At 38.1% G+C, this 27,837-nt stretch overlaps 1 protein-coding gene across 3 annotated transcripts in view; it reads left to right on the forward strand.

The window, feature by feature from the left end:
• tbc1d14 (TBC1 domain family, member 14) overlaps positions 1 to 27,837 on the forward strand; it is an 82,810-nt gene that overhangs the window by 39,791 nt on the left and 15,182 nt on the right. For 2 of the 3 annotated variants that reach the window (XM_038268501.1, XM_038268502.1), the window contains 3 exons: positions 22,491 to 22,609; positions 27,393 to 27,475; positions 27,577 to 27,694. In XM_038268501.1, the coding sequence (XP_038124429.1) occupies positions 22,491 to 22,609; positions 27,393 to 27,475; positions 27,577 to 27,694 (320 nt within the window). Of the gene's footprint in view, positions 1 to 2,650; positions 2,778 to 22,490; positions 22,610 to 27,392; positions 27,476 to 27,576; positions 27,695 to 27,837 lie in introns of those variants that run through there. The other variant, XM_038268503.1, reaches the window with a different exon arrangement.

A 27,837-nucleotide genomic window follows, 5' to 3' on the forward strand; every position in this document is an offset into this window, starting at 1 on the left:
TTTTAAAGGGTTTAAAAAAATAGTACAAACTTGTTGAGAATTTTTAAAATTTCTCCTTGAATTCAAAATTTGTCCGTTTACATTTACATAAACAATGGCTTGTTTTTAGCACAACTTTGCAACCGAAAGTTATTTCAATTCTGTCTTCGGTCCAACGTAGATTTACGTCTTTGTTCTGTTTGTTCCTTGGAGGTTTTGCTGAAAATGTCAGCCTCTCGATCTGCTGTCGGCAGACTGAACTGGCTCTGTGTAATCTCCTGCTTCTAATCACATGGGGAAAAACAGCCACGGGCTCATTTAAAGGGCAGTTTGACAAGTACAAAACAGCACAGGAACAGATTAGTGTGTAATTAAGAGTGTGAGGAACCAGTTATTTTCCTTTCATTCGTTTCCTGTCTGACAGCAGAGGAAGAGCACTCGCTGGTGTTTTGTAGGTTAGGTAACTCATCAGGCCTGTAGAGCCTTGCAAAGTTATCCCCTCCGTTACTTTTTAACTTGATGTTCCAGCCACAATCTTATGTGTTTTCTCTACATTTTAGCTGATAGACCAACAAATGGAGGAAAGACGATGGCTCATGGGTTCTATTTTTATTTTGTCTTCTGTCATGTTTCCTCTGTCCATGGCGTTCCTTGACAGTGTCGTTTCTAAGTCACCAATTTAGTGCTACTTGGTCCCAATGGAATTAACCATTGGGAACATACTAGCACTAAGTTGCTAACTGGTTAGCAAGATGTTTCCGACAAACCGGCCAAACAAACAAACTTGCTTGCAAACCTTCTGCCACAACAATCCCGCCCCCTTAAAAAAACGAACAATAACATTCACTTTATTCACTCGTATAAAGTCGGGCACCAATCGGGAGAATTTGCTTCCCTACGACTTTAAGGAATATTTGGCTGCTTGGTTAATACCGTATTTTCACGACCATAAGGCGCACAGTACTAAAAGGCGCAGTCTCAGTTATGTGTGCCATTTCTGTATTTAACACACACATAAGGCGCACTGGATAATAGGGCGTGGGTTTTATATACTGGTACATATCGTATGCGTATTTAAAAATAGAGCGGGAGCAAAACTGAGTATGATTGTGCTTTATTCATGTATTTATTACAAAGTATTAATCAAACCCATCAAAGTCATCATCCTCTGTTTCTGAATTAAACAGCTGCGCTAAATCAGACATGCCAGTTTCCCCTTCTTCTTCGCTGTCAGAGTCACTTTCCGTGCCGTGCTGCTCCTCGGAAATGATGCCGGCTTTTGCGAAAGCTTGAACAACAGAGCCAGCAGACACGTTAGTCCAAGCATCTACAATCCATCCGCAAACGGTGGCGTAACTTGTCCGTTGCCGCCTCCCACTTTTCGTGAAACTGTGGTCTCCGTCTGTCATCCATCGCTCCCACGCCGCTCGCAGCCTTACTTTGAACGGCCGGTTCACACCGATGTCGAGCAGTTGAAGTTCCTTTGTCAGACCTCCCGGGATAACGGCAACACAGCGTTCATTTGTTTCACCTGTTTTTCACATCGGCTGTGAGATGGGCACGCATGGAGTCACAGATTAACAGCGATGGTGATGCGTGGAAAAAAACACCTGGTCTCCTTATATTCACCTCCCTCAGCCACTCTTTCATCATCTCCTCATCCCTCCAGCCCTTTTCATTTGCCTTAATAACGACTCCAGCTGGAAAAGTCTCTTTAGGCAAAGTCTTTCTTTTTAAAAATCACCATAGGCGGCAGTTTCTGTCCATTTGCGTGGCAGCCAATCCACGCCCACACTTCCCCCTTTAACGTTCTCATGGTAGTCTCAACAACGTCCGCAGTAACAACACACATAGAGCACACCGCACATATTGAGGGGAAAAAAATACGTTTATATGCGCCTTATAGTCGCGAAAATACGGTATTCAATTAATCAAAAATATAATCGACAGACTAATCAAGTTGCAAAACAATCGTTAGTTGCAGCTCTAGTTCTAATGTAGGAAATGGTGTGAAAAACTCAAATATGTGTAATTACTTTTTTAGAGTAGAAAAACCCTTCATTAATAATAGCTACATTCATGGTTCTGCTTCCTGTCTTATCTCTGGTTGTAATCCGACGCTGGGGGGTGGGGGGTGGATTGATTAACGAGGCTCAGATTTCAAGCTTCTGTTCTGAAACTCTGGCTGTTTTAAAGGTGAGCTCATTGCTCTCTCTAATGGTTTATTACCAGCTGCTTATTCTCAGTAAACGTCTTTAACAAAGCATTCTGTGTTGCTTTAAATGGAAAATGTTGAGCTCCATCGCAGTGTAGCTTTGTCTTTAAATGTAAAACTTGAAAAAAAGAGTTTAGAGGTGGTAGAAGTTCACTGAATCTGTAGTGGAGGTGAAACCTGATCCGTTACTCAGTGTTTGATTAGACCGACTTGCAGAGATGAGAAGAGCGCAGAGCCTTTCATCGCAGCGGAGCCTGACGCCACAAGGCAGAGCTGATTTGCTGACACACGGCAGCTGAAGACCTGATGAAGAGCGGATCAGTGTAGCTTCACTGCTCAGAGGGAGAGAGAGAGAGGAAGGGTGGAGGTGGGGGGTGTAGGGGATCATGCTGCTGCATCCTTTGCAATGCGGGGTGTGTCCTTCCGTCCGCAGCCTGCATGTCCCTCTGCCCTGCGCCTTCAGCTCCTGGGTGTCCTGTTACCAGGAGTGAGCCCTGCAGAGCAGCCGTGATGCTACGCTAGGGCTTTAAAAGCGAACCCCCACCGGCGGACCGTCCATCTGTGAGGAACCGCAGCGTTCATGGTGAGTGAGAGCGTTCTGCTGACCCCCAGACTGTCTCCTTGTCTGGCAGCATCAGAGGACGTTGGTTAGCTAAAACCTACAGCAGGATGATGGCTCCAGTTTCCTTTAATAGCCTCACTGCTTTGTGTGAGTCGCAGGTAATAAGAAAGCCCGTTTGTAGAGGGATAGAAATGACATTGTTTGCCGGGTTGCCATCCTGGCGATGAGGGTTCATGTAAGGAATCCTAACAAGAAGCTTTCTGCTGTGCATTAGGAGCACGTGTAGCAGCGATCCTCGGCGCGTTCTTCTCTCCTTTGAAGAACTCGCAGCTTTTCCTCATTAGAAATGCTGCTAATTTGACAGTTAAATCCAGGAGGGTTTAAGTTCTCTCTTCAGTAAAGCGTGTTCAGATTACCTGCACTGCAGCTCAAACCATGTTTGATGCCACCAACTGTGCATCCGTCCGTTTGTCAACATATTCTACCATCTCTTCCTTTTAAGCCAAATCCACTGATTATTCACCTTGGAAACTATAATTCAGCTGAGGTTAAAATAGACTGTATGGAAATGGAATCATTGTTTAATATTTATTTAGATCATGAAATTTTGAAGCAGATGGAATATCTGCTTCGAGTCAATATAAATCTTAACAATAACATTTTTAGGGACCAAAAAATAATTAAGATTTTTTTTTTTGTTTGCAAGTTCTGAAACTCAAACATCCAATTTTTATCAGATCAGTCAACGCACCATATTATGTGTTATGAAGTCAGGGTTCACTTAGAAAACTGAGTCATCTATGGCAGCTCACTTTGTTTTCATTAAAAGAATCTTAAGAGGGCAGAAGATGTGGAAAATATTAATTTAGCTGATATATTAATGTGTTATTAATTGAACAGAAACCACCTCTTAAAAAAAAATAAAGAAATAAAATTGAAATCTTATAAAGTTTTCAACCAGCAAAAGGTAAAAGAAGCACATTGAAATTACAAATGTATTAACAAAAATGCCAATAAGGAACCAGAAACCGGTTCACTTAGAAGCTGAGGCATTTACAGGGCCCTATAATTTCCGCGATCACGGAATTGGCAAATTAACGCGGAATCTAGTGTTAACGCGGAATTTCTACATTTGACATGAAATTCTGTTTTTGTGTTGGAGAAGAACGTATGTCGGGGGGGAAATGCACACCGGGGGACGCAAATCTGGGCGACACAACCCCTCCCGCTCCGTCATTTCCGCCCACCCTCCCCCATCAAAACATTGAAAAAATGGCGAAGCGGCTCTCCATAGCTCCGCTTTCGGCGAAAAGTTGAGAAACACTTGCTGTATTTTGCCTAGTTTTTTATGCACTTTAATGTACTTATGGAAAATATGATTCTTTATGAAATACTTTATAATTCTGAAATTGGGAGGTCCTATTTTATTTTTTTTACCCGAAAAAAGCTAATGGAGCACTTTTATTTATAACCATTGGTTCATAACGATTAATATTTTGTTAGTACTTAAGAGTGCGTTATGTTGCATCATGCAGTAAAAGTACTGCACCTACTGAGTAAATGTGTTTTTTTTTTTACCTCAATAAATTTAAGGCCATTCCTATTTTATTTGTGTACATTTTAATCATTAACATTAAAAGCACATTCTCTTTACGACTGAAATAACAGTAAAGGGTAAAAAAACTGAATTTGCAAAAATTAAAACGGAAAAAATGGAATTTTCAAAAATTTAATTGGAAAAAACGGAATTTGGGAAAAAATAAAACGGATTTTTATAGGGCCCTACATTTAAGGGAACCATTTAAGGGAACCAAAAAAAAGCCGGGGGGGGGGGGATTTTTGGTACATGCTGTCCGCCTAATCTGAGAGGAATTTTCCTGCACACACGTGCTCTAGAGGCCTTATTTTTAATATTTTTATTTTCAAATGTGGAATAATATGAGACCTTATAACATTAAAAACTTTAGATATTTAATTTTCTTTAGTATAATATATTTAAATGTGTCTTTTCTTTGCTCATGTGTGCTGCCAACTCATCACAAGTCCAGTGTGGATATGGCCAATAGGCATTTAGCACATTTGACTTTTTTGTGGAGCAAATAAAGACTTTGGTAGAGGATGCTTTAATCACCCACTTCAACAAACGTGGTAAACAAACCACGACTATGAAACGCAGCGTATCTAATGTTGAACTTATTAGCAACATTTTACCGTTAAGCCAACATAAAGGTAGCTCCCACATGTTAATATTCTCATGTAGTAGAACATATTCGTACCCTGTTCTGTCTTATGGAGTCAAATTAGGTCTTAACCCTGTAATGCCAAATGTATCATATTTGATACATACGGTTTCTGAAATGTTTTGCGTCTGACACCTTTTGCATAATTTAATGGTAAAAACTTTGCTCAAAATCCTATTGTACACAATCAGATATACCTGATAACAGAAGGCAGAAGACTAAACAAAAAATAATCTTGACTTATCGCATAGTAATAAATTATTAATATCAAAAGTGTATTTGTTTTATCTTTTTACATATTTTGTTAAAAGGCCAAATAAGGACTTCAAACCAAAAAAAAGGAATTTTCTGTTTTGTTTTATTCTTGGATCGGGCTTTAAAGGGTTAAAACCAATTCCTTTTAAGTCCTGTACTGCAACCTTTTAAAACTGCTCATAGAAAGATGCTCTGCAGTCCAGGATGGATCTGGCTCATCTACTAACGGCTCAGCTAAGTTATCGAGGTCTGCTCGGTTAAAATACAGTCCTGTTAGTCACCAGGAAAATGATCGAGCACAACATCTCGTCCTCTGCTCTTTTGACTTCAGAAAAGCAATTAAGAAAGGTAGAGACAGGCCGAGGTAAAACTGCACAGATTTCTAATTTGGAAAATTTATCTTTTGCATGACTTAGAAAAAGAAACACTTATTTCGCATCACCGATTCACACGATCGAAAACCAAATGTTACTGCTGGCAAAACAGGAAGTAGGCCCTGCATGGTTTTATTTTGTTTAAAAATGTATAATGTAAACAAGCTAATTCACATGCAGTTTCTCTTTCAATTGCAAAATGGCAATGGCAGCATTGTTTTGTTTTTGTTTGTTTCTGACCTGAAAAGAACATTGCAAAATCTTTCAATGGTATGAGCACTTGGCTGATTAAATATTTACTGTAAGATGCGTCAACAGAAGCAGATGAGATGTTTTTTTTAGCTGCCAAAAAACAAACATGGATGCCTGCTGTTTGTTTGGCTACTAGAACAGAGTGTTTTGCTCAGGCTGAGAGAGTATGGTAGGAAATTAGTTCCATTATTGTTGCAAATTTTTTGTAAATGGAAATTTGGAAGAAAAATTGAATCTAGGAATAAAACTTTTAACTGACCTCTAATAGAAGAGGGAAAAAAAAGGTTTTGAGAGTAACTCTGCTTTTGCCTTTTTTATTATTTTTTTTCCAAATGTTATTTAATATTCTATTATATTGTTTGAAACTTTTTTTTAAAGATTTTGTATTTTTTTACAGATTAAGTTTTACAAATTTAATTCCTTTCAGATTGCACAAGGAGAATGTAAACTGTAAGCGCTTATAATTAAAGGTATTAAAAATCAGATTCTGCTAAGTTTGTTCAAACTTATCAAATGTCTACAGACATTTAAAAGCTGCTACATTACACAGCTGTAACTGGTAAATCTCTCAATATTTAGCACATCTTTTTAAATTAAAACAACCTTTAACCCTTTAAAGCCCGATCCAAGAATAAAACAAAACAGAAAATTACTTTTTTTTTTTTTGGTTTGAAGTCCTTATTTGGCCTTTTAACAAAATATGTAAAAAGATAAAACAGAAATACATTTTTGATATTAATAATTTATTACTATGCAATAAGTTAAGATTATTTTTTGTGAAGCCTTCTGCCCTCTGTTATCAGGTATATCTGATTGTGTACAATAGGATTTTGAGCAAAGTTTTTACCATTAAATTATGCAAAAGGTGTCAGACGCAAAACATTTCAGAAACCGTATGTATCAAATATGATACATTTGGCATTATAGGGTTAAATGTGTTCTAACAAAAAAAAAAAAAAAAACTGCCTTTCAAGACCGTCTAGACGCTCATCCAGTTGAAGATGGCAATCTAACCCACATTCTGCACATTACAGATTCACTACTCTGGTGTAAATACAGGTATGGCTTCAGTTTTAACTGGTCTATAATAGAAAATGCTTGTTAATGAGTATCTCTCTGTTATCGCCCTGTTATTGGTCCATCTGGATGAGCATCTTCTAGATATCATGATTGATTTAAATGGAATAATTCACACAGAAAAACTTTATAAATGAAGTATAGTAAAGCTGTATGGATTGAGATTGTTCCATTATTTTTGCAAGCAAAGAACATAATCTGAAAATTAGTAAATATACAATCCAGAAATGAATAAAAAAAATATATTTTTTTTAACAAATTTTTTTGGTGTGTTTTCCTTTTAAATTTGCTTTCACTGATCACATTATTTTCACCTGTAGCCCCATACAAACATTCCCCGTTGATCAATAAAAATGCTGACTCTAACGTACAGCAGACTAATAGAAATGTCTTTGCTCCAACCTCCAGAAGAAGAAATCAGGCGTCCAGAGGTGAAGAGATTGTGATCAATATGTAAAACTTCATCTGAGATGGAGAAATTGGATTTTAAACAAAGAGAATATGTTATATCTGGGGTGCAAGAAAAAAGTCTCACAAAACGCTTTTTGCTTTTTTTTTTTTTTATATTAAAAGAAATCTTTCAAAGTTACATTTTTGTAATGCATATGTATATATATATTTTTTCAATTACCATTTGCAAAACTTTTACTTTGCTTGCATAACTTAGCATAACAATGACATAGCAATATTTCATTAGTAAAAGAGATTGATATGTTTTTAAATGGCAATATATCAGCATATGAAGATATTGTGATATTTTAATGTATCAATACTTTTTCTAGGGCTGCAACAACGAATCGATAAAATCGATAAAAATCGACTTTTAAAAGCGCTGGCAACGAATTTCGTCATCGATTAGTTGTGTCCCGCGATTAATGCGTCATCCGCGGCCGCCGTCATCACATCCACTTGACTGAAGAGGGGGAAGAAGAAAAAATACAGCAGAGTGAGCCAGCACTGCAGGTGCAGTATTGCCAACTCAGCGACTTTTCAGACCCCTCCAGCGACTATTTTTCAAAAAAGTGACTAGCGACAAATCTGGCGACTTTTTACGGTGTCACTGGCGGCTTTTGGAGACTCTTACGTGAAAGCATGCATCGTTCCTACTCTGCCGTGGGGCGCCTCCCCCCGCTCCCGCAGGAGTCCCTCTCAGCGCTGCAGTCAGAGCAGCTGGATGTTTACCCTCAGCGTCCAGACTGCAAATGAAGCGCGCATGCGCTGGGATTGACGTCGCAAATTGATCACAATAATTAAAATAGCCTGCGCTTTGTACAGGTAAAAAAAGTTGTAACATGGTGGTTCCGTGCCATGTTAATTTGTTTTTACAAAAGTTGCATGTTTGTTTCGTTTTAAAGTGGGGAAACGTAACGTTAGTTTCTCAGGTAGCTCGTCTGATGCTTTCCTTACCTTGTTAGTAGGTTACAGACAGTGATAAGGTTGGCTACTTATTTTACTTTTAATTTCATTTGAATTAGCTTAAGCAGCGTTTATATTTTCTTTATAAATAAATTAACTTGCAAATTATGAGGTCGAGGCTTTAAAAGTTTAAATCTTCTGGCAAAGATAAAGTAAAGAAGATCCTGCAATTTATGGAAGTAAAGCAGAATAAAATCCAGCAAGATCAGTAATATGTCAATTAATTATATGCCACATTCCCATGTAAATATCTGTCTTTGGAGGATGTGTTTTTTAGCACCCCTAGTTCTCTCATTTTTATTCCAAATACAATTTATAATTTGAATCACAGGGCTATTTTTATCTCTATGGTTCAATATTTTCTCAAGTAGCAACTTTAACTGCTATACTTTCCTGTCTTAAAAGGCAGAACTCTTCTAGTCTAAAAAAAACTCATTTGTTGAAATGGGGGGGCCTATTGTTTGAACCCCTGAGGGGCTTTTAAAACATAAATGCCTGTCTTTTTTTGCACTTTATGAAACAAAGTAGCCTATATTTTGTGGATGTACAGCTACATTTCTCATGTAAGTTTGCGTAGTTTTAACACAAACATTTATTTGTCATATTGCACCAGTACAGTTAATGAGCAACCTGTACTTGTGTGCTTGTTTCTTCTGTCTAAAATGTTTATTTTGGAATAAAGAGGTTAATATAAAAAATATTTTTTGTCCGATTCATCGATTAATCGAAAAAATAATCGGCCGATTCATCGATTTTTAAAATAATCGTTAGTTGCAGCCCTAATTTTTCCCCTTGTCTTTAGAAGTTTTTAAGTCTGTAAAAAATACGTTTTTGAGGAAGAAGAAGTAGTATTATATTATTTTTTTTTAGACTTTAGAAACTCAGAAGCTGATCAAATATCGGGTTAAATATCGGTGGGTTGGCCGATGTCCGATATTCAGTTTTAAGGCAGATACAGGCCGATACCGATAAGGGGCTGATTATATCGTGGATCCCTAAGTGTCATTGTGTCTTTGGGCAAAACATTTCACCTGCATTGTCTACTGATGGTGGTCAGGGGGCCCGGTAGCGCTATGGTACAGCCGCCTCGCTTCTGTCAGCGTGCCCCAGGGTAGCTGTGGCTACAATGTAGTTTGCTACCATCTTGTGTGCATGAATGGGTGACTGACTGTATTTCAAAGCACTTTGGTCTAATCTCCTGACCTGTAAAAGTGCTAAATAAGTACAGATCGTTACATAAATAAAAATTCACTGGTTAAAAGAACTAATTTATAAGACGACTCTAAAATTTTATTCACCCTAATAAACAGAAATAAAAATACTTCTAACCGTCAAATCCTGTAAAACTAATCAAGCGTATCCTTAAAGAATGGTTGGCGGCAGCAGTATGTCTGGCATGTCGTTTACTAGAACTTCAGAAAGTAATCAAACAAAAGGTAAAGGGTTCTGTGGGCTAAAGAGCTCATTGTGGAGCAGAGTTTCAGGTCAGGAATTTAATTTCATTTGTTTATTTGAAAGGGGACAGTGTACATTAATCAACATTAAAACAATGTAAATATACCTGAGTTAGCTAAGGAGTGCTAACTTTCATCGGTAGTCCCCCTGCCAGGTATAAAAAAGGCAACCTTAAAAATAAACACAAGTATAAAATCACAAGATAAAATTACAATACCAATTACATAAAAAAAACATTATGGTTAAGAAATACAATTCCTGTAAAATAATTTAAAATTAATTGTTAAATTATTTTAATACACACAGAAAACCTTAGTGCCCACAAATTTGGCTCTCTACAATCCATTTTTTTGCATTCTTTTCGAATGAAGAGAATGACAGTCTCTGAATGATGCTGCTTTCTCTTCTCCAGCAGATCAATGTAATCAATGTAGCTGCTGATGCCAAACGCTTTGATTAAAGATGATGATAAACTATATGCCAGAGAGTTTCAATGCACAGCAGCAATTTTTTTATTGTTCAGAATCTGCTGAAGCACCATGGTCAGCAACTTGCTGCTGAGGGACAATCACCTTCTCCATCTGAACTTAATTTCTTCAGTTTAAAGTCTTTTTTATTATTGAGCCATTTTGCTTTAGCTGATTTTTAAAGCTGTACGTCTCACTTTGAGCTTCAAATGAACAAACTGATAGGAGCATAATTTAATCTGGAAAAATATCACCTTTTCAACCACAAAGTTAGTCTGGGATTTTCCCGGCTAAAAGTAGGAATGCCTTTGCTAGTGGAGCTGTTCAGCTAAATCCTCATCCTCAATGGTCTTTTTAAATTTTGGTATGATTTACATTTCAAGATGGATCTGTTTCCCTTCAGGTGCTGAAGTTGTATTCTCTGGCGAATAAAATAACAGATTAAGGGTTATTATTATTAAAGTAAAATAATGAACACAAGAAGCTGGAAGTCATGTAGTCATGACACAAATAAAAAAATTAAAAAAGCCAGAGCGATTGTAGAGGTGTAATAACGCATCAGTCCTGATTGAAAGATTAATTAAACCATTAACGCTTATTAACAATCCAATTGATGCAAAGGAAAAATCGTTCGTCATCTTTAGGAAAGGCCTTTTTTTTTTATTCACAAGGCAAACATGAACATTTAGTGACAAGGTGATTTGTTGGATTTTTTTAATGAGAAGAAGACTTATTTAAATGCCTGATACATTTAAAGCAGAGAAATAGTGGTGGAGCTCAATTTAGAAATGTAATCAAGTTAATAACAAGGTCTGTTATTAATTTATCCCATTTTAATTGAAAAACATATTCTATATATCTACACAATAAAAAAAAAACCTTTAAATTATTGAGTAAATAAGCATGAGCACAGCAACAGAATTTTTTTTTTATGTTAAGTTTTTCAACCATCAGTTTGGTTGAAAGCTATAAATATTAAGCCTTTTTTCACCCTGATATCTTATGCACCTTCTTTGAAAAGCTGCTACTTTAGAAATTTGAACCAAGAACATTAATTACAGCACAATTCCTTAAATTAAATATTGTTAAGAGTATGTAGAATAAAGGAAAAAAATATTGGCTTTAAAGGAAAAGTCCGTTTAGCAAGGAATGATGATCAATGGATCATTATTTATACCTAAAGCTAACACTTTTGCGGTGATTTAATAAATTTAGCTTCAATCAGCAAAAAAAAAAATCACTGAGTCTGGGAGCGGCCATTTTTGCCCAAATATAGTAACCCGTCCCTCCTGCCATCTTCCAGCAGTGACGTCACGGTGCGGTAAGCCTAGCGCCATTCTCCCCGCTTTACAAGTAAAATCAATGGGAACTACTAGACACATCTGCAATCAACAACAATTATTGAAGATTTCCAGAGGACTTCACCATTGAAATTCACCAGAGCTATAGTGAAACTGACAATGCCCACGTGCATGGCAGCTGGATATTGGAATACATCGGGTAAAAATAAAAAAATAAATTTGTTATTTCACCTTTCTGATTCCTGATCCTCCAAGGACGGGTTCGTCGTTGGATTACCAACTTGAAGAGCGAGGATTTGCCATCGAACTTCTGGCCAGAGAAAAAACACGTAATATGTAGCCAACATTTGGAAGAAGAATGTTTTCAAGATGACTTGGATAATAGCGCGTTGTGACAAACACCAGATACAGCACTGGGACTTGATCAACAGCCGATACTACACCGTGACGTCACAAACCAGTAGGTGGCAGTAGAGTTCTTTGACAAACATGGATGCCTCCAGTAAAGCACATTCACATGAAAATTGCTCTTAAATAAAAACAATTATTTATTGAACAGGATGTAATAATTTCATATCTAAAGTACTTTCAGAAGTTTGACTTCTGAATATGAGCGGACTTTTCCTTTAACTATTTAGCATCAATATGGATAATTGCTCCTTTTCTGCTTTACAGTAGAAGTGAATTTTATGTGTTGTTATTTTAACCTTTTTTTGGACGTTTCAGTAATGTGCTGCTTTTACTCAGGTTGCCATACAGTCAAAAGGTTTTGTTTTCTAATGCAGAGTCAAGTTCAGCAGTTTTGTGTTTTACTTCCTGAATGGATGAAATATGAGCCTGCTTTAAAGGAATAGTACACCCAAAACATGATTAGCCTTCATTTTCTACTCACCCCCATGCTGAACAACACTCTGGAGTACTTTTTTGATATCTCAAATGCATCTGGAGATCTGGGAGGCTTCTTGCTGTCTGCTGACATTCAAATAATGGAGGTCTATGGCGCCCGAGGCAGAAAGGTCCATAAAAGTCCACATGAAACGTGTCAATATTCCTCCATACTGCTCGTCCAATGTATTCCAAGTGTCCTGAGTGGGTAGCGTCCATAATTTACTCGAAACAAAGTCATTTAGAATGTTTTTAGAGCATAAACAGTAGTGTATAGGATTTCCTAAAATCGCGCGCATGCGCGGCAGACCAAACCAGATGAAAGTGCGCATTCAGCGTCTGCTCTTGATAATGCAAGCGTAGAAGAAGAAATGTGCTGTTTACCTGTGCAAAGAAAGAAACAACGAAAGAAAAATGTTTGAGGACTTCAGTGTTGAGGAAGAGCATGAGTTCTTTACCGAGTTGAATGTTCACTTTCATCTGGTTTGGTCTGCTGCGGTTTCCGTAGACTCGTGAACTCGCTTTTAGGAAATCCTATACACTACTGTTTATGTTCTAAAAACATTCTAAATGACTTTGTTTCGAGTAAATTATGGACGCTACCCACTCAGGACACTTGGAATACATTGGACGAGCAGTATGGAGGAATATTGACACGTTTTTTGTGGACTTTTATGGACCTTTCTGCCTCGGGCGCCATAGACCTCCATTATTTGAATGTCAGCAGACAGCAAGAAGCCTCCCAGATCTCCAGATGCATTTGAGATATCAAAAAAGTACTCCAGAGTGTTGTTCAGCATGGGGGTGAGTAGAAAATGAAGGCTAATCATGTTTTGGGTGTACTATTCCTTTAATGTATAGGTAGTGCATGACGTAGCGGGCTGCAGTTCAGCCGGACTCTGTGGTGTTGCTGAAATATTCCTCCAGCTGTGAATATCCCGACCCGATCCATGACTTCCTCTGCTTCACTCTTTTTGGTTTCCGTTTGAAATACAATCAGAACAAAGTTTTGCTTTTCAAGCTCTGATCACTTCCTGTTGTTTCTCTAATCTCCACTGCTACCAAATGACAGATCCTCAGTGTTTTGTTAGCTTGTCTCAGGCAGGTTCCACTCAACGGCACCATGGAACCAGGAGCAGCATCCTGCTGTAGGCTTTTATCTGCCTTCATGCATTATTTAGTGAGGATGCTGAGTTTCCATGACGGTTTGATGCTAAAGAAACAACATAAGCAGCAGGATCATGCCTTTATCTATTGCTGTGTGGCGACAAATTAAAATGATCTGAGCTGACTACAGAGCAGCTCTATGAAGCTGTAAAGGGTGCTAGCTGCCAGCAGGAGCACAAATCAGTGGTTCATTCATGGCAGTCAGGCGCTCTCAGCTCTTGCATCACTTTCCGGAAACTGGAGAAGTCGGCTGAGAGACAGCATGACGAAGCATGTTGCCCAGGCGCCAGGTTATCACGGGTTACAGTTGCTATTCCAGAGGACAGCTACTGGGAGCCAAGCTGCAGGAGAACAGTTCTGCTTTCCAGTGATTAATATGTAATCAAATCCGGTTTTACTGGCCAGGTCTCTGCTGGGAGATGAGCAGCTCTCTAATAACACCAATTTCACCTTTTACCTGAAACACAAGACAGGAAAGAGAGGTTGAATAGACAACTTTCAATCACTTACATTCAATAAATCGAGAAAACAAAAAAAAGAAAAACTAGAGGAGAATTGATCACTGTTTGATTAAGTTGTAGCTAATGAAGCTGTGATTTTTTTTTTTCATAATTCAAATTGCATTTTATATTGATATGAAAATCTTGATATTTTTTTTTTTATGATGTTTATTATATATTTGTACATTAAAGCTCCGCTCAGAATCTCAGAGCTTTGCTGTTTCCTGGAAGATTGCTTACTTCTGCATGGCTCAGCAGGATAGCTGTGATGATGGGCATCAAAAAGCGTCCATCATGGAGGCTGCTGTGCATTGAGGTCAGATGTGTGAGAGACCATTTTTGATCCCCTTCATGCTCCGTGAACAAAATGTTTCTATGTATGGTGGCAAATGGAATACAGAGAATGGCTTCTTTGCTTTATTTGCTGTGCTGAGTGGGAAAAAGGTCATTTTGAGAGGGGATTTTTAGAACCTGGTGGATTGTAACACCTTTAAATACCGTATTTTCACGACTATAAGGTGCATATAAACGTCTTTTTTTCGCCTCAAAATGTGCGGCGCGCCCTGGGTGTGTTGTTACTGCAGACGTTGTTGAGACCGCCATGAGAACGTTAAAGGGGGAAGTGTGGGTGTGGATTGTGTATGTGAGGAGACTAGGTGGTTTTTTTTCCACGCATCTCCATCGCTGTTAATCTGTGACTCCATGCGTGCCCATCTCACAGCCAATGTGGAAAACAAGGTGAAACAAATGAACGCTGTGCTTGCTGTTATCCCGGGAGGTCTGACAAAGGAACTTCAACCGCTCCACATCGGTGTGAACCAGCCGTTCAAAGTAAGGCTGTGAGTGGCGTGGGAGCGATGGATGACCGACGGAGACCACAGTTTCACGAAAAGTGGAAGGCAGCGCCGGGCAAGTTACGCCACAGTTTGCGGATGGATTGTAGCTGCTTGGGCTAACGTGTCTGCTGGCACTGTTGTTCGAGCTTTCGCAAAAGCCGGCATCATTTCCGAGGAGCCGCACGTCACGGAAAGTGACTCTGACAGCGAAGAAGGGGAAATTGACATGTCTGATTTAGCGCAGCTGTTTAATTCAGAAACAGAGGATGAGGACTTTGATGGGTTTGATTAATACTTTGTAATAAATACATGAATAAAGCACAAACATACTCAGTTATGCTCCCGCTCTATTTTTAAATACGCAGTAGAGGTATTTAAACGTAGTATAAGACATGTACCAGTATATAAAACCCGCGCCCTATAGTCCGGTGCGCCTTATGTGTGTGATATATACAGTAATGGCACACATAACTGAGACTGCGCCTTTTAGTACGGTGCGCCTTATGGTCGTGAAAATACGGTAGTTAATCTGTAAATCTGACATGGCTGTAGTAGAGAACCGATTTCACACATCCTCCCATCTTCAGCTTCTTATGCCCCTTTCCTGCGTTTCCTCCTGTTGGCAACAGCAGCCTTGCAGAACAGATGCTGCCTGGTTAATGACCTCTCCTTCAGTAACCTTCCTTTCCCCTCACCCACCTTTTTCTTCACTGCAGCATCCATCTCTGGCTAATCTGTTTCTCTTGAGTACAGCCACTCATCAACAAACAGCAATTTATCAAATGCCTGTTTGCTTTCTATTAAAGCACACCTGGTGAGAGAACCGTTCCCAACATCACATGTTTGTTACTGTGTGCTGTTTGAGTTTATTATTGATAAACTCTGCCTATAATAAGCAACCTTATGTAGGAATGTAACGATAAGTCCAGTTTTAGTTCGTGTTAATGAAATTAAAAGCTAGTATATAAATATACATTTTCTAAAATATATAAATGTTTAATTACAATTCAGTTTATTTATATAGCGCCAAATTCACAACACGTCATCTCAAGGCACTTTACAGTTCAACCAGATCATACAGTCAAATTGATACAAAGTTTTCTATCTAAGGAAAACCAGTTGATTGCATCGACTCATTGACTCAAATACAATCCCTCACACTAAGCATGCTTGTAGCGACAGTGGAGAGGAAAAAACTCCCTTTTAACAGGAAGAAACCTCCAGCAGAACCAGGCTCAGCGTGAGCGGCCATCTGCTGAGGCCGACTGGGGTTCAAGGAGACAGAAGCAGAGACACAGAAAGCAACCTTGATTGAATGCATAAAAGATATTTCAATTAGTGTTTACACGGGCAGGATCAAATACGTTTAAATTACCCATATATATAACACGGTTTGACAAAATCCGAAGGTTGTCTGAGGTATTATTTAACATGCAAATAATCCTGAAAACTTAAAATAAAACCAGCAAAAACATGTAAACATCTTTAAAATCAATACAATCTGCACTTCTGCTCCCATACTTAAAACTGAAATATTATATTGCACCTGAAATAAAAGAGCTGCATTGGCACATCCCTAGCTTGAGTTACTGATACTTGAAGCAAAAAAAAAAAGAAAAAAAAAAGTTATTTCTCACAGAGCTACTAGAAGCTCCATATTACTGAAAACAACTTTGCATTCTTTTGGGGCAGAATGCTTTAGGGTCGATGTTTGCATAATAAGCAGAAGTAAACTGCTTATTACACTGAACCCCAGTCGACCTCAGCAGATGGCCGCTCACACTGAGCCTGGTTCTGCTGGAGGTTTCTTCCGGTAAAAAATAAGTTTTTCCTCTCCACTGTCGCAACAAGCATGCTTAGCTTGAGAGATTGCTGAAGAGTCAATGCGTCGATGCAATCAACTGGTTTTCCTTAGATAGAAAACTTTGAATCAAATTGAATGGATGATCTGGTGAACTGTAAAGTGCCTTGAGATTTCATGTTGTGAATTGGCGCTATAGAAATAAACTGAATTGAAATTTAATAATTTCTTTAATCCCCATTTTATTAAAGAGTGAATATTTTCTTGGGAATCTATGTCCAGTGAAGCTGTGGTATCATGACCACCCTACTCTGTGCCTAACCTGTTCTGCCATGTTTATTGCGGCACAGCTTGATGATAGAAGTTTTGTTCAAGTTCCCATTTATTTTCCTTTTAAAAAAAAAAGGAAATCCTAAAGTTAAAAAAACAATGGCAGCTTTATGTGATCAGTGGATAAAAATTAGTTCTAAAATGTTTTTAAGTGAGAAAGGCCGCCTAAAAACTGCATCTGTGCCATCAGTTCATCCAGATTACCATCCTGCCTTCAAATAGTTCTTCTGTCGGAGCCGCTCAGACCCCCGTTCACCTGTGGTGCGCTGTCACTAGGAATCCCATTTAAAAGCAGCCTCTGCCCCGGTTGTCCCTTTGCGGTTTGCTGCAGCGGCTGAAAGCGTTTTTCAGGTCCATAATCCAAACTGCAGGCACCAGGATAATAAAAGTGAACATGTTTTTTCCGGCAGATTTCGGCATTTTAGGTTAATTTAGGCATTAATAAACTGTTTCAGAGAAGTGATCATAGTGATCTGCATCAGCAGCGGTGTGTCTGTCTCCCTGCCAGCTGCCAGATCAGCTTCTCTGATTGGTTGATGTGGCGCGTCGAGCAGGAAAAGTTAAATTTTTTCAAGTCCAGCAGCTGCTGCGTCAACCATTGACTTTGCATGTAAACCAGCTGCCTCTGCTGCTTTTGGTGTGAACGTAGCATAAATGTTCCTTGTAGCTCTGTTGTTGTTCTGAGGATAGTGTCAAACGCTGCTGGGCGTCTCTGATCCTCAAACCCGATAAAAAGCTTTCTCTTCTTTAACCTTTATCCACTACAGTAGCAGCCATTCAGAATTTCCCCACTTTCCATCATGGGCCCTTGGCTGAGGACATTAAAATCTAAAGAGAAGCTTAATATCCTGGTCAGACCCTGTAATCCAGTCAGAGTAAAGAAAATATGCACACCCAGGAGACTGCCAGTGGCTGGAAGTTAGAGGGAATTCTGCTGGGAATCGCAGGGCAGTGGGCTGCCACCAGATTGTTACTTTAGATAAAGAATTAGTTTTTTTCAGCAGTAGCACTGCCCCCCGAAGAGATATTTTAGTGATGCTACGATCAATAACTGAATATTTGTCTGTTAATTCATCCTCCGTACCCGTTTTTTAGTTAATAGGGGTAATTACACTGACATGAGCAATTATTGCTCCTTGTCAGATGTTTGCATGAGCAGTAGTTAATCAAGAATCTATGCTGTCTCTATGGACCCATGGGTTGAGACAATGTGCAGAAAACACACAAACAGAATAGAGAAAATGAAAAACCGATTGTAGAGAAATGACCGTCCCTAAGTCCTAAGGACGTTAAGAAAAAAAAAGCGAAAAGGAACACGAGGAAAATTGGAGCAGCTGTAAAATATCGTTAAAGAAAATATATAGATGGAGTTGTAGTCTGATGGATATTTGAACTTTTTCCTATACATAAACATTGGGTAGATTTTTATATTTTTTTTTTTCCTTCTACAGTCCGAGTTTAAAAAGATAAAGATATATAGTTCATTGTGGGATCTATGACAATGCAGCTCTACGCCCTATTAAAGGTTGTTATATGGATGCAAGTTAATGGTAAACTGTTGTTTTGTTTATTCTGTTAAGATCTCTTAGTTAGATAAAACAGTTCTTACATTCACACCAACATTTAGCAACATCAAGGCAACAGGAAGTAGGACCAAATTCACTCTGATACAATACATGAAGTAACGACAGGAATAAGCCATCTACACAGGTTGCTCCTGAGTAAATGTAATCTCAACCTTTTACAATGTCAACTGGTTGTGAATCTACGCGATGCTTCTTCAGCCAAAGGTTTCCTCAAAGCAATACTTTATTTTTCCCATTTTATTTAATATCTGTTTAACTTGAAGGTTCCAGGTTGTAAGTCTATCCTTTCCTCCAAGACGTACTCAATGATTATGCTTCCTGTGGAAAGATTCAAACAGGGAAATAAGATCATCCAGTTGCCATAGATTCAGTCATCTCAGCATTATCAGGGTTCCCGCGGGTCCTTCAAAAGTCTTAAAAGGCATTGAATTCTTCAAAATAAAACTAAGGCCTTAATTGGTATTAAAATGTCTTAAATCAGTCTTTCGTAGGTCTTATTTTTTAAAACTTCATAAATAGGATCATTTTTATTATGATTTATTTTTGTAACCTAAATAAAACATTAAAATTTACCTTTTTTTTTTTTTTTTTTTTTATTAAAAAATCCGTCCCGATAGCGGAACCAATAAAAGCGTTGTTGCGGCCGGGACATTTGGGAGATGCACAATTAACTTTTTCGCATGCGAAGCGCGAAACACAAAGCGTCAAAATGGAGTTACCAAGAAACAGCTGCTATTTCTCAGTGTTGTTCCACCCTTGTCTCTGCAACGCCTCCACTTATCACCAAATCAAACATACTAAGAAAATGATACAAAGAAAAATAACTGCAAAAAAGACTTAGCACTGGTTATGTTGTTGCTTTAAAACTGATTTGTTTTGTTCCCTGCTAAAACAAAGTTTGTGAGTTCAGTTAAATAATTGTTTTTAGCTTTCTTCCTGTATGGGAAGCTTTTCAAAATTTGAAACATTAGTGCAGTGGTTTATGTTAAAATAAACCTTTGGGTTAAGTTGTCACAAGCGGGTTTTTCTTGCGAATTTGGTCTTAAATTTTTATTTCAAGTGGCTTTAAAAAGTCTTGAATTTAACTTGCCTTATGCTGTAGGAACCGTGATTAATCACCAACTTATTTTAATTTGTCTAATGGTCTACAAATTTCTTTTCCTCTTTCAATGCTGTATTTAATTCCACAGTAATGTGATTGAACAAATAAATGGTTGAATTATCTGCGTTTAGGACAAAAGTTTAGTTTTTGAAATAAAAGGAAAATAATTAGTAAAAACAGACCATAACAATGGTCTAAGATGGCCCCACTCCACCAGACAGAGCCTTTAATACAGACTTACTAACTTTAACAAGAACAATTATCTCTAGATTCTCCATGTCGATTGTAGAGCTTTCAAAGCCAAACCAACTCAACTTCTCCAATAGAAAAGCATAATTTAGTTAAGCAAAGGCAACAACTAAATCTAACAATACAATCCTAAAAAAAATCTCCTCTATGTTCCTACATTTATCCAATCCTCAGTCGTCTGAGCTAATGTCGTTGTTCTTAAGTGCCCTGTCTTATAAGCATGAGGAAGTGGAGAATTTAAAGTATTTATTTCCATTATTTGACTCAAAAGGGGAAAATATTTATAGTTTTTTTTGTCATTTCCTCAAACCTTTTTTTTTAAATCTTTTTCTGAAGAGTCATGTTTTTTGGCAATTTTTTGACAACTGAAATAACCATACATCTACTTAGTCAGTACCTGAAGGTGTTAAGTTTTATAGAGGTCAATGCATTTTTTTTACTGCAATTATATCTGGTTTATTAAAACTGAATAGTTTAAATTTGATATTATTTACATAAATAAATCCCCATTTAACCTTCCAATCAGGAGCTGTCGTAACTGTTGCACTTTAAGCTTTTTAATGACTACTTAAAGAAGCCTTTTTAAAGTTTTTACAAAAAAAACCCTATAGAATAACCTTTTTATTTCACCCTTTATGGCTACAACACTGTTTGATGATTAGAATGACACCTCAGTAGTTCGGCATCGCCGCATCTGTAAGGCTGTAGCCTATTTTACTTGAATGTACTTCGGGTCGGAAGTTTCCACACCGTTTTATGTTGAAGTGACGTCAAATGCATCCATGTTAAATGGGTCCAATATAGTAAGGAATCCAAGCGTTATAATAAAGATGGATGTTGTGGATACTCGAAAGGACCAGCATCCCATAAGATGAAAAAAGTAAAAAAAAAAAAAACACAGGAGTGCAAGCTACCAGCACACGCAAAAGATAGCTGCAGTTCTGTGTTTGTGCCACAGGTGGCACTATCATTAGAAAACTCCGTAATGCCTCTTTAAATATTTTGCCGTATCTAACGTTTAGGTCAAAACAAAAATCACGTCCCTGGTCAGGACCTAATCTATCGCATTTTGCCGTTACTGCCTTCTATTGGTGGTGTGCAGGGATTTGAGCTTTTATATTTAATCTTATTTTTTTTTTTATTGGTTTTGAGGACCAGAGGGGAACGAACGGCAAAGTCAGGAAGTATCTGGCTAATTTTTTAACACTATACCATGGAGGAAACTCTATTTAAGTCAATGACATGGATTTGGTTTGTTTGGGCAACCTCTTTAGCTTAGCCTCGCTTTAGTTGTGCTTAGAATCTGGAATTTTGAAGTCAACATTACCGCCACCTGCTGGTGAAGTAGAAATATGCCAGCTTTTTCTTTTCTCATGCAACCTTTTTTTGTTTTTATTCCAGTGCTTATCGTCATTATTGTCCCTCTGCATTTAACCCATCCCCTTAGGGAGCAAAGGGCTGCCATTGTGCAGCGTCACAGGAGCAGTATGGGGTTAATGGTCATTGCACAGGGACCCAGAGTGGCAGTGTTAAAGCACAATACCCTAACCACTAGGCCACCACCCCCCTTTTTGTATTTTATTAATTTTTTTCACAAAACCCATGAAGAGAATGTTATTTGTTTTTTTTTTACAGAAGCTATTTAGGTTGAAGCCAAGTTCTTTTCTTTAAGTAAGAGGTCAGTAAATGTCAGATCTCACATTAAAGAGGAATGAATGCCATGGTCTGCATCGGTGCTCTGTTGATCAATGAATAACTGTTTTCCTGCAGACCTCAGTCGACGTAATTAAGTCAGAGCGGAAATGCCGTGGTCTCTGATTCAGTTTAATGTTGTGCATTCATGTTGCACTTGTTCTATTTTTGGTTGGATCATAATTAGTCAGACAGGGAGTTTTAAAAAGTACGCCCCTGAAAGTGATTGCTGCATAAGGCTGATTGCACACAGAGGCTGAGAGTCAGCTGCTAGCTGCTCTATGACCCCAGCTGGAGCAGACTGCTTGTCACATGGCCTCCCCTGTTCATGGGATCTGTCACACCCAGCGGCTGAATCAAGCTGCACCCTCACTGGACATAAACTGAATGACGGTGTGTCTGCGACAGCTTTGTCACAAGGTTGTCAGGCCACCTTCTGGTGGCTTTAGGGTAAGGAAAAAACCCAAACCTCCTGTGCCTTTTTTTTTTTTGTCTTCTTTGTAGTTTTCCAGGTTATTTCAGCCCTTCGTTAAATCTCATCGGTGTGTCGTTCCATATCAGCATCTGACTCTGTGAAGCACCTTAAGGCTCTTTTCCCACACTCTGAATCCACCTTTTCTCTAGCTCAGCTTCATGCTGATCACATGTTGACGCCAAGATCAGGATCAGACTAAATGGAGATCACAAAATGCTGTCTATACTGGCATGTTTTTGTCCTGTTTCATTAACATTTCTGTGTTTATCTACAGGAATATGAAACAAAGAGTGGCAGAGCTGGCAACCAGACATCCCCCAGGCCGGGTGTGAGGAAAAACCTGGACTTTGAGCCCCTCTCCACCACGGCGCTGATCCTGGAGGACAGACCTGCGTACGTCTCCTAATCCTTCCATTGCACTCATGTCTTCATAATCCAGATCATTACAGCTTTAAATTGGTTGTTCCCGGTCTGCTCGTCCTATTCTCTTAATCATCTAATGAGGTTGAAAATGTCTGTGTCTCGACCAGCTTGTTTCATGGTTTTCTCCTTTATGAGAGTTTAACAGTCATATTTTTTTTTATTTAGAATAGATTCAAAATCTCTCTCGTTACAAATTTAATGTTATTATATTAAAATATAATAGTTTGAAATCCCTTACAGGGGTTGACGTTAAGGATTTTTACCACTTGCCCTTTGGGCAAGTGACTTTCGCATTTCATTTGTCCAGAAACAATTTTTACTTGTCCAGTATAATGTTTGATAAATATAGTTCCTAATATAAATTTTTGTATATATATCAATGAAACATGTTTGTTTTTTAAATGTTTTTTGTAATTCAGTATTTTTTAAGTTTCCAGGTTCCTGGTGTGTATATGCATGCGTCAGATAATGAACTCAAGCCTACATTACCGTGTTAACATGCTTTTCAATCCTTCCTGCACGTTCTTTTCAAACTAAACTTTGCTTTAAACTGTTGTGTGCTTGGAAAAATATAAATTGTAATGTTAAAAATCTAAAAAAACCTGACACGTTATAAAACTTAAGATAAATCACAAGACAGAAGTCAATGTCACAAATGAATAACTTTTATTTTAGAGTCACGGTATGTTTATACAAGATAATACTATTAATATAATGTGACTTTTCTAGAGAATCATTATACATAGTTATTTTATACAGGGTTTCCACAGTTTTAGATAATTTCAGAATTCCCTGACTTTTAACTGACTCAGGATTAGTTTTCCCTGACAAAATAAATGCCGCCATTTGTCGTTTTGGTAACAACAAAATTACCGCTAGGTGGACAAAAATCACGCCATCTGGCGGAAAATCACGCAGCTTTTTCAATTCACGCGAGAATGTGTACAAAACAACAAAAATGGCGTTTTCAGCGAATGTCGGTGATTTTAAAGTAATTTTGAGTGATAATTTTTTTTGCGATCATTGCACTTTCCCGGCAGGCAAATGCAATGAAATTTGTGCTCTCCCAACAATAAAAAGTACTTGCCCCGGGAGATCAGGCGATGGTTAATATCGAGCCCTGTCTTAAATGACAGTTTGAGGATAGGATCATATATCACTGAAACTCTTTCTCTTCTCAGAGCAATAAAACAACTAAAACGCAGATAAACATGGTTTAATCATATTTTGCCGGGCTGATATTAGCATGTCCCATGATTACGTTAGACAAGCAGTTTAACAAAGAAAATGTAAAAAGCATCAACATTGTACCACAAAAGTCATTAAACATTTTTTTAAATATGTGTATTAGCATTCTTTAGAGAGATAAGGATAGAAATAAGTAATTTCAGTACCGTAATTAAATTATTTATGAACACCCGGATCTTTATGCGGGACAGATCGGGTATTGACAACCAGACTTGTCCGTCCGTTCTTGAGATTGACAGCTGTCCCAGCATGCACTGCGGCAGCAGCAGCTTCCAATGGAGCGCTTACAAAGCTGTGACTTAAAAGTTCTCTTTTCTGTTGCCGTTGTTCTATTAAAGTACATTTTAAGATCATTTGAGGTGAGAACATTATACTTTTAAGCATCAATATATGGCCAATTTATTGATTTATTTCCTAATAAAAAATAAAAAAAACTTACAATGTTGAGAGGACAGTGGCAACCAGCCAGGGCTAACCGTAGCCAGGGCTAACATTAGCCCGTCTACAGCAGCCCAGTTGGCATAGCCCTGGGAAAAGGACCGCTGTCTCTGATGGTGATTTTGTTTTTGTTATATTTGGCAAAATGTTAATTTAATTTGTGTTTATCTGTCTATGTTAACTAATATCCTCCCCACTAAATGAAAAAGTAAGAATTTATTATTATCTAGAGACTATTACTAGCAGGAGAAATGCAGCTCTAGATGAGCTGAGCGTGTGGTGATGTCACGACTGCGCTCCTGTTCCAATTGACCCATATTTATGCTGCGTGCTCCTGTTCTCCCCGAGTCCAGACTTTCCTGTGTTCTTGTCATTAACATAGTTTACGCGGACATGAGTCTGAACTCGCGTTCTCGTGAATTGACAAACGCTCATTGTTTACATTCCAACCAGTGAGCACCAAAATATGGTGACTTCACAGCACAGTGCACTACCAACGATCAGCAATGCAGTGAATAAATGGAGATCAGTGGTTATTTCAGGCAGAAAGGAATAGAATAAATGACCCATTTTGACTGCTATTTTAAATGTAAAGAACATCTTTATAAAGATTTTGAATTTATTTACTGTTAAAGTAAACTGTTAAACCTAAAATTAGGGATGCACAGAAACACACTTTTTACTTTCAATCTGATTCTGACACTTTGCCAATTTGGATATCAGCAGATCACAAGGATTTTTTGATTGCACAGCTCTGTTTGCTCTAATATTAACTTCACTTTTGATGATTTGATTTAAGGTAGTGTTATAAAATCCTCTCTACAGCTTATTATGAAAGTGAAAGCTTAGTTGTAAACCAAATGGGGACACCAACATAAACCAAAACATTTTTTTTTCTTATATTCTCCTTCGTAATCTTCCTTCTTCAATCAGAAATAGGTTGTTTTGCTTAGAAATAGATCAAGAAAATTTGAGGCTGGGTGATTTAGCCCAAAAATGTATATAAATTGGACTTGTTTTTTTTTTTTTGCAATGCAATATTCACCAAATTAACATTTTTTTTTTTCGTTTCATAAAAATAAATTACAAATGACAGAAAAAACATTTTAAAACTTGCTTTTTTCAGCCATCCGTTCTGGGTGTGAATTTAAAGTGCAGCTAAATACAATCTGTAAACGATGGTCTAACACAATTAGTGAGCTTATTGTTGTCATAGAGATGGTTAACAGAAGTCACTCTGAACTATTGAGGCCAAAGCAGTGCTTAGGTTGGGGGAAAAAAATCAGGTTTTCCCAAAACCAAATCTTCATAAACAACATAATAATTATTACATGAAAATAAGATGATGGATCTGCACTAGTTTGAATGCAGGCCAGGCCATTTCTACAGGAGGTGTACTTCTTTTCTCTGAATACTCCATCCTCCTCTCTGAGGCTAAAGACATTGGCCAATGAGAGCAGGAGACGGGCATCAGCCTCCCCTGACCCAGGCGAGGAAAATCAGCTCCAGACTGGCTGGATGTTACATAAAATGGAAATTTTTCTGGATTAAGAAAGATTATTGAGGCTAAATTTTAGCTGCATATGATTCCCCTGGATTCTATGCACCGTGTCGAATTTCAGCGCCATGGGCCTGTTTCTCTGATAAAAGATGCAGGTAGAGCTCAGACAACCCACACAGCTGCTAACCTTCCCACTAACTCAGGGGTTGGAGCCACATGAGGCTCTTTAGCGCCCCCCATGGATCTTTAAAAAAAAAAAATTTAAACTAGATTTCTTTGTTTGTTTTAATATGGTACGGTGCCAGGCAAACAAAGCGGGGAGGGTGTGTCTCGAACCATGGATCCCAAAGGGAAAAAAGGAAGATAGCTGATGAGAACGGAGGATTCAAAGAGAAATGGAGCGAAACATTTGCTTTTGTTACCAATGCGGAAGGATTGCCTGCATTTTTGCTTTTAATGAGAAGTTGTCAAAAAATAAAGACTCATTTTGAAAGCAGGGTTTCTGAAAGTCATTAAAAATCATTAAACGTTACTTTATATATTTATATATAAGGTATTTAGATATTTATTTTTTAAATTAAGGCCTTAATTTGCATTAAAATGAATTATATGTCAGATTCGTCAGATATATTGCAAATTTCAACAAAAGTGGCTGGAAAATGAGAAATTCAGGACATTACTGCAGCCCGTCGACGGTAAAGTATATATATATATATATATATATATATATATATATATATATATATATATATATATATACGATTTAGGAACCATATATATGGCAACCATAGTTGATGGCATTAAAATGATTCTTAGAGCATTAAAAGAGCATTAAAAGGTATTAAATTAGAGTTACTCATTCTTGTATGAACCCTGGGAAGGTATGCTAAATATATGCAGCCGACCACCAAGTTGGGAGTGAGAGGAAAAAATGGAATTGCAGAACTTGTGGATAAATTGGGGGAAAGCAAAGCATCTCCAAACTCCATTACTGCTGCTAATTTTGTTGCAAGCATGAAAAACCGTCCACAGATCAAACAGGCAGTGATTTTAAAATAAAAATAAACACCATAAAAATAAGACCAAGGAACGATGGTGATGGAGGATGTAGAATTTCATGGTTAGAGAGCTCTGCTCTGTTGGTTGTCAGTTCCTGCTTGGTTCCTCAACTCCTCCCAACAGAAACACGTCCACCATAGAAAGATTCCTTTATTGTGTTTCTATAATTTCATCAGTGCAACAAAACCTAAACTGTGCGGTGAAGCAGCACGCATTGAACTCCACGCGGTAAGAGCATTCACTGCTCGTCCATCACCTCATGCGATTATGAAACATTTGCTCCAGTATAAACATTTAATCATTAATGCTTATTATAATTTAAGCCCACGTAGTCCTTTTTTACAGTGGGATAATACACTTAGAGTCTGTGTTGCCATACAAGGCTTATAGAAGACTTTTACATTTTTTGCAGCTCCTGACAGATTTGTTTTGATTTTCTTGGTCCAAAATGGCTCTTTGAACAGTTTGTGTTGCCGATCCCTGCACTAAATCCTGTTTGTTTTGCAGTAATCTGCCCGCCAAGCCTGCAGAGGAGGCCCAGAAACACAGGCAGCAGTATGAGGAGATGGTGGCCCAGGCCAAGAAGAGAGGTCAGCTGATGAGACTCTGTGGCTTCACACTGAATCACTTCTTTTGTTGAGTGTTTGTGCATCCCTGTGTTGTTGTATCGTAAAACATGTGTTTCATGCAGAGCTGAAGGAAGCTCAGAAGAGGAAGAAGCAGCTGGAGGATCGATGTAAGCTGGAAGAGAGCATCGGCACGGCAGCCCAGATCTGGAACCAAGAGATCTTACCCAACTGGAGTACAATGTGTGTGTCAGCAGAGCTCATTTAAGTAACATTTACGAGGACATATGTTTTGGGTTTTATCTGCTTTACTAATGAATTTAGACTCCTCACAGTTAGGCCTAGTTAAAGGAGCAATAATCCTTAATTCATTATTTTTGATAGAA

The sequence above is a fragment of the Cyprinodon tularosa genome, unplaced genomic scaffold (genome assembly GCF_016077235.1).
Source record: "Cyprinodon tularosa strain WSP-4 unplaced genomic scaffold, ASM1607723v1 ctg70, whole genome shotgun sequence".
NCBI classification, from domain to species: Eukaryota; Metazoa; Chordata; class Actinopteri; order Cyprinodontiformes; family Cyprinodontidae; genus Cyprinodon; species Cyprinodon tularosa.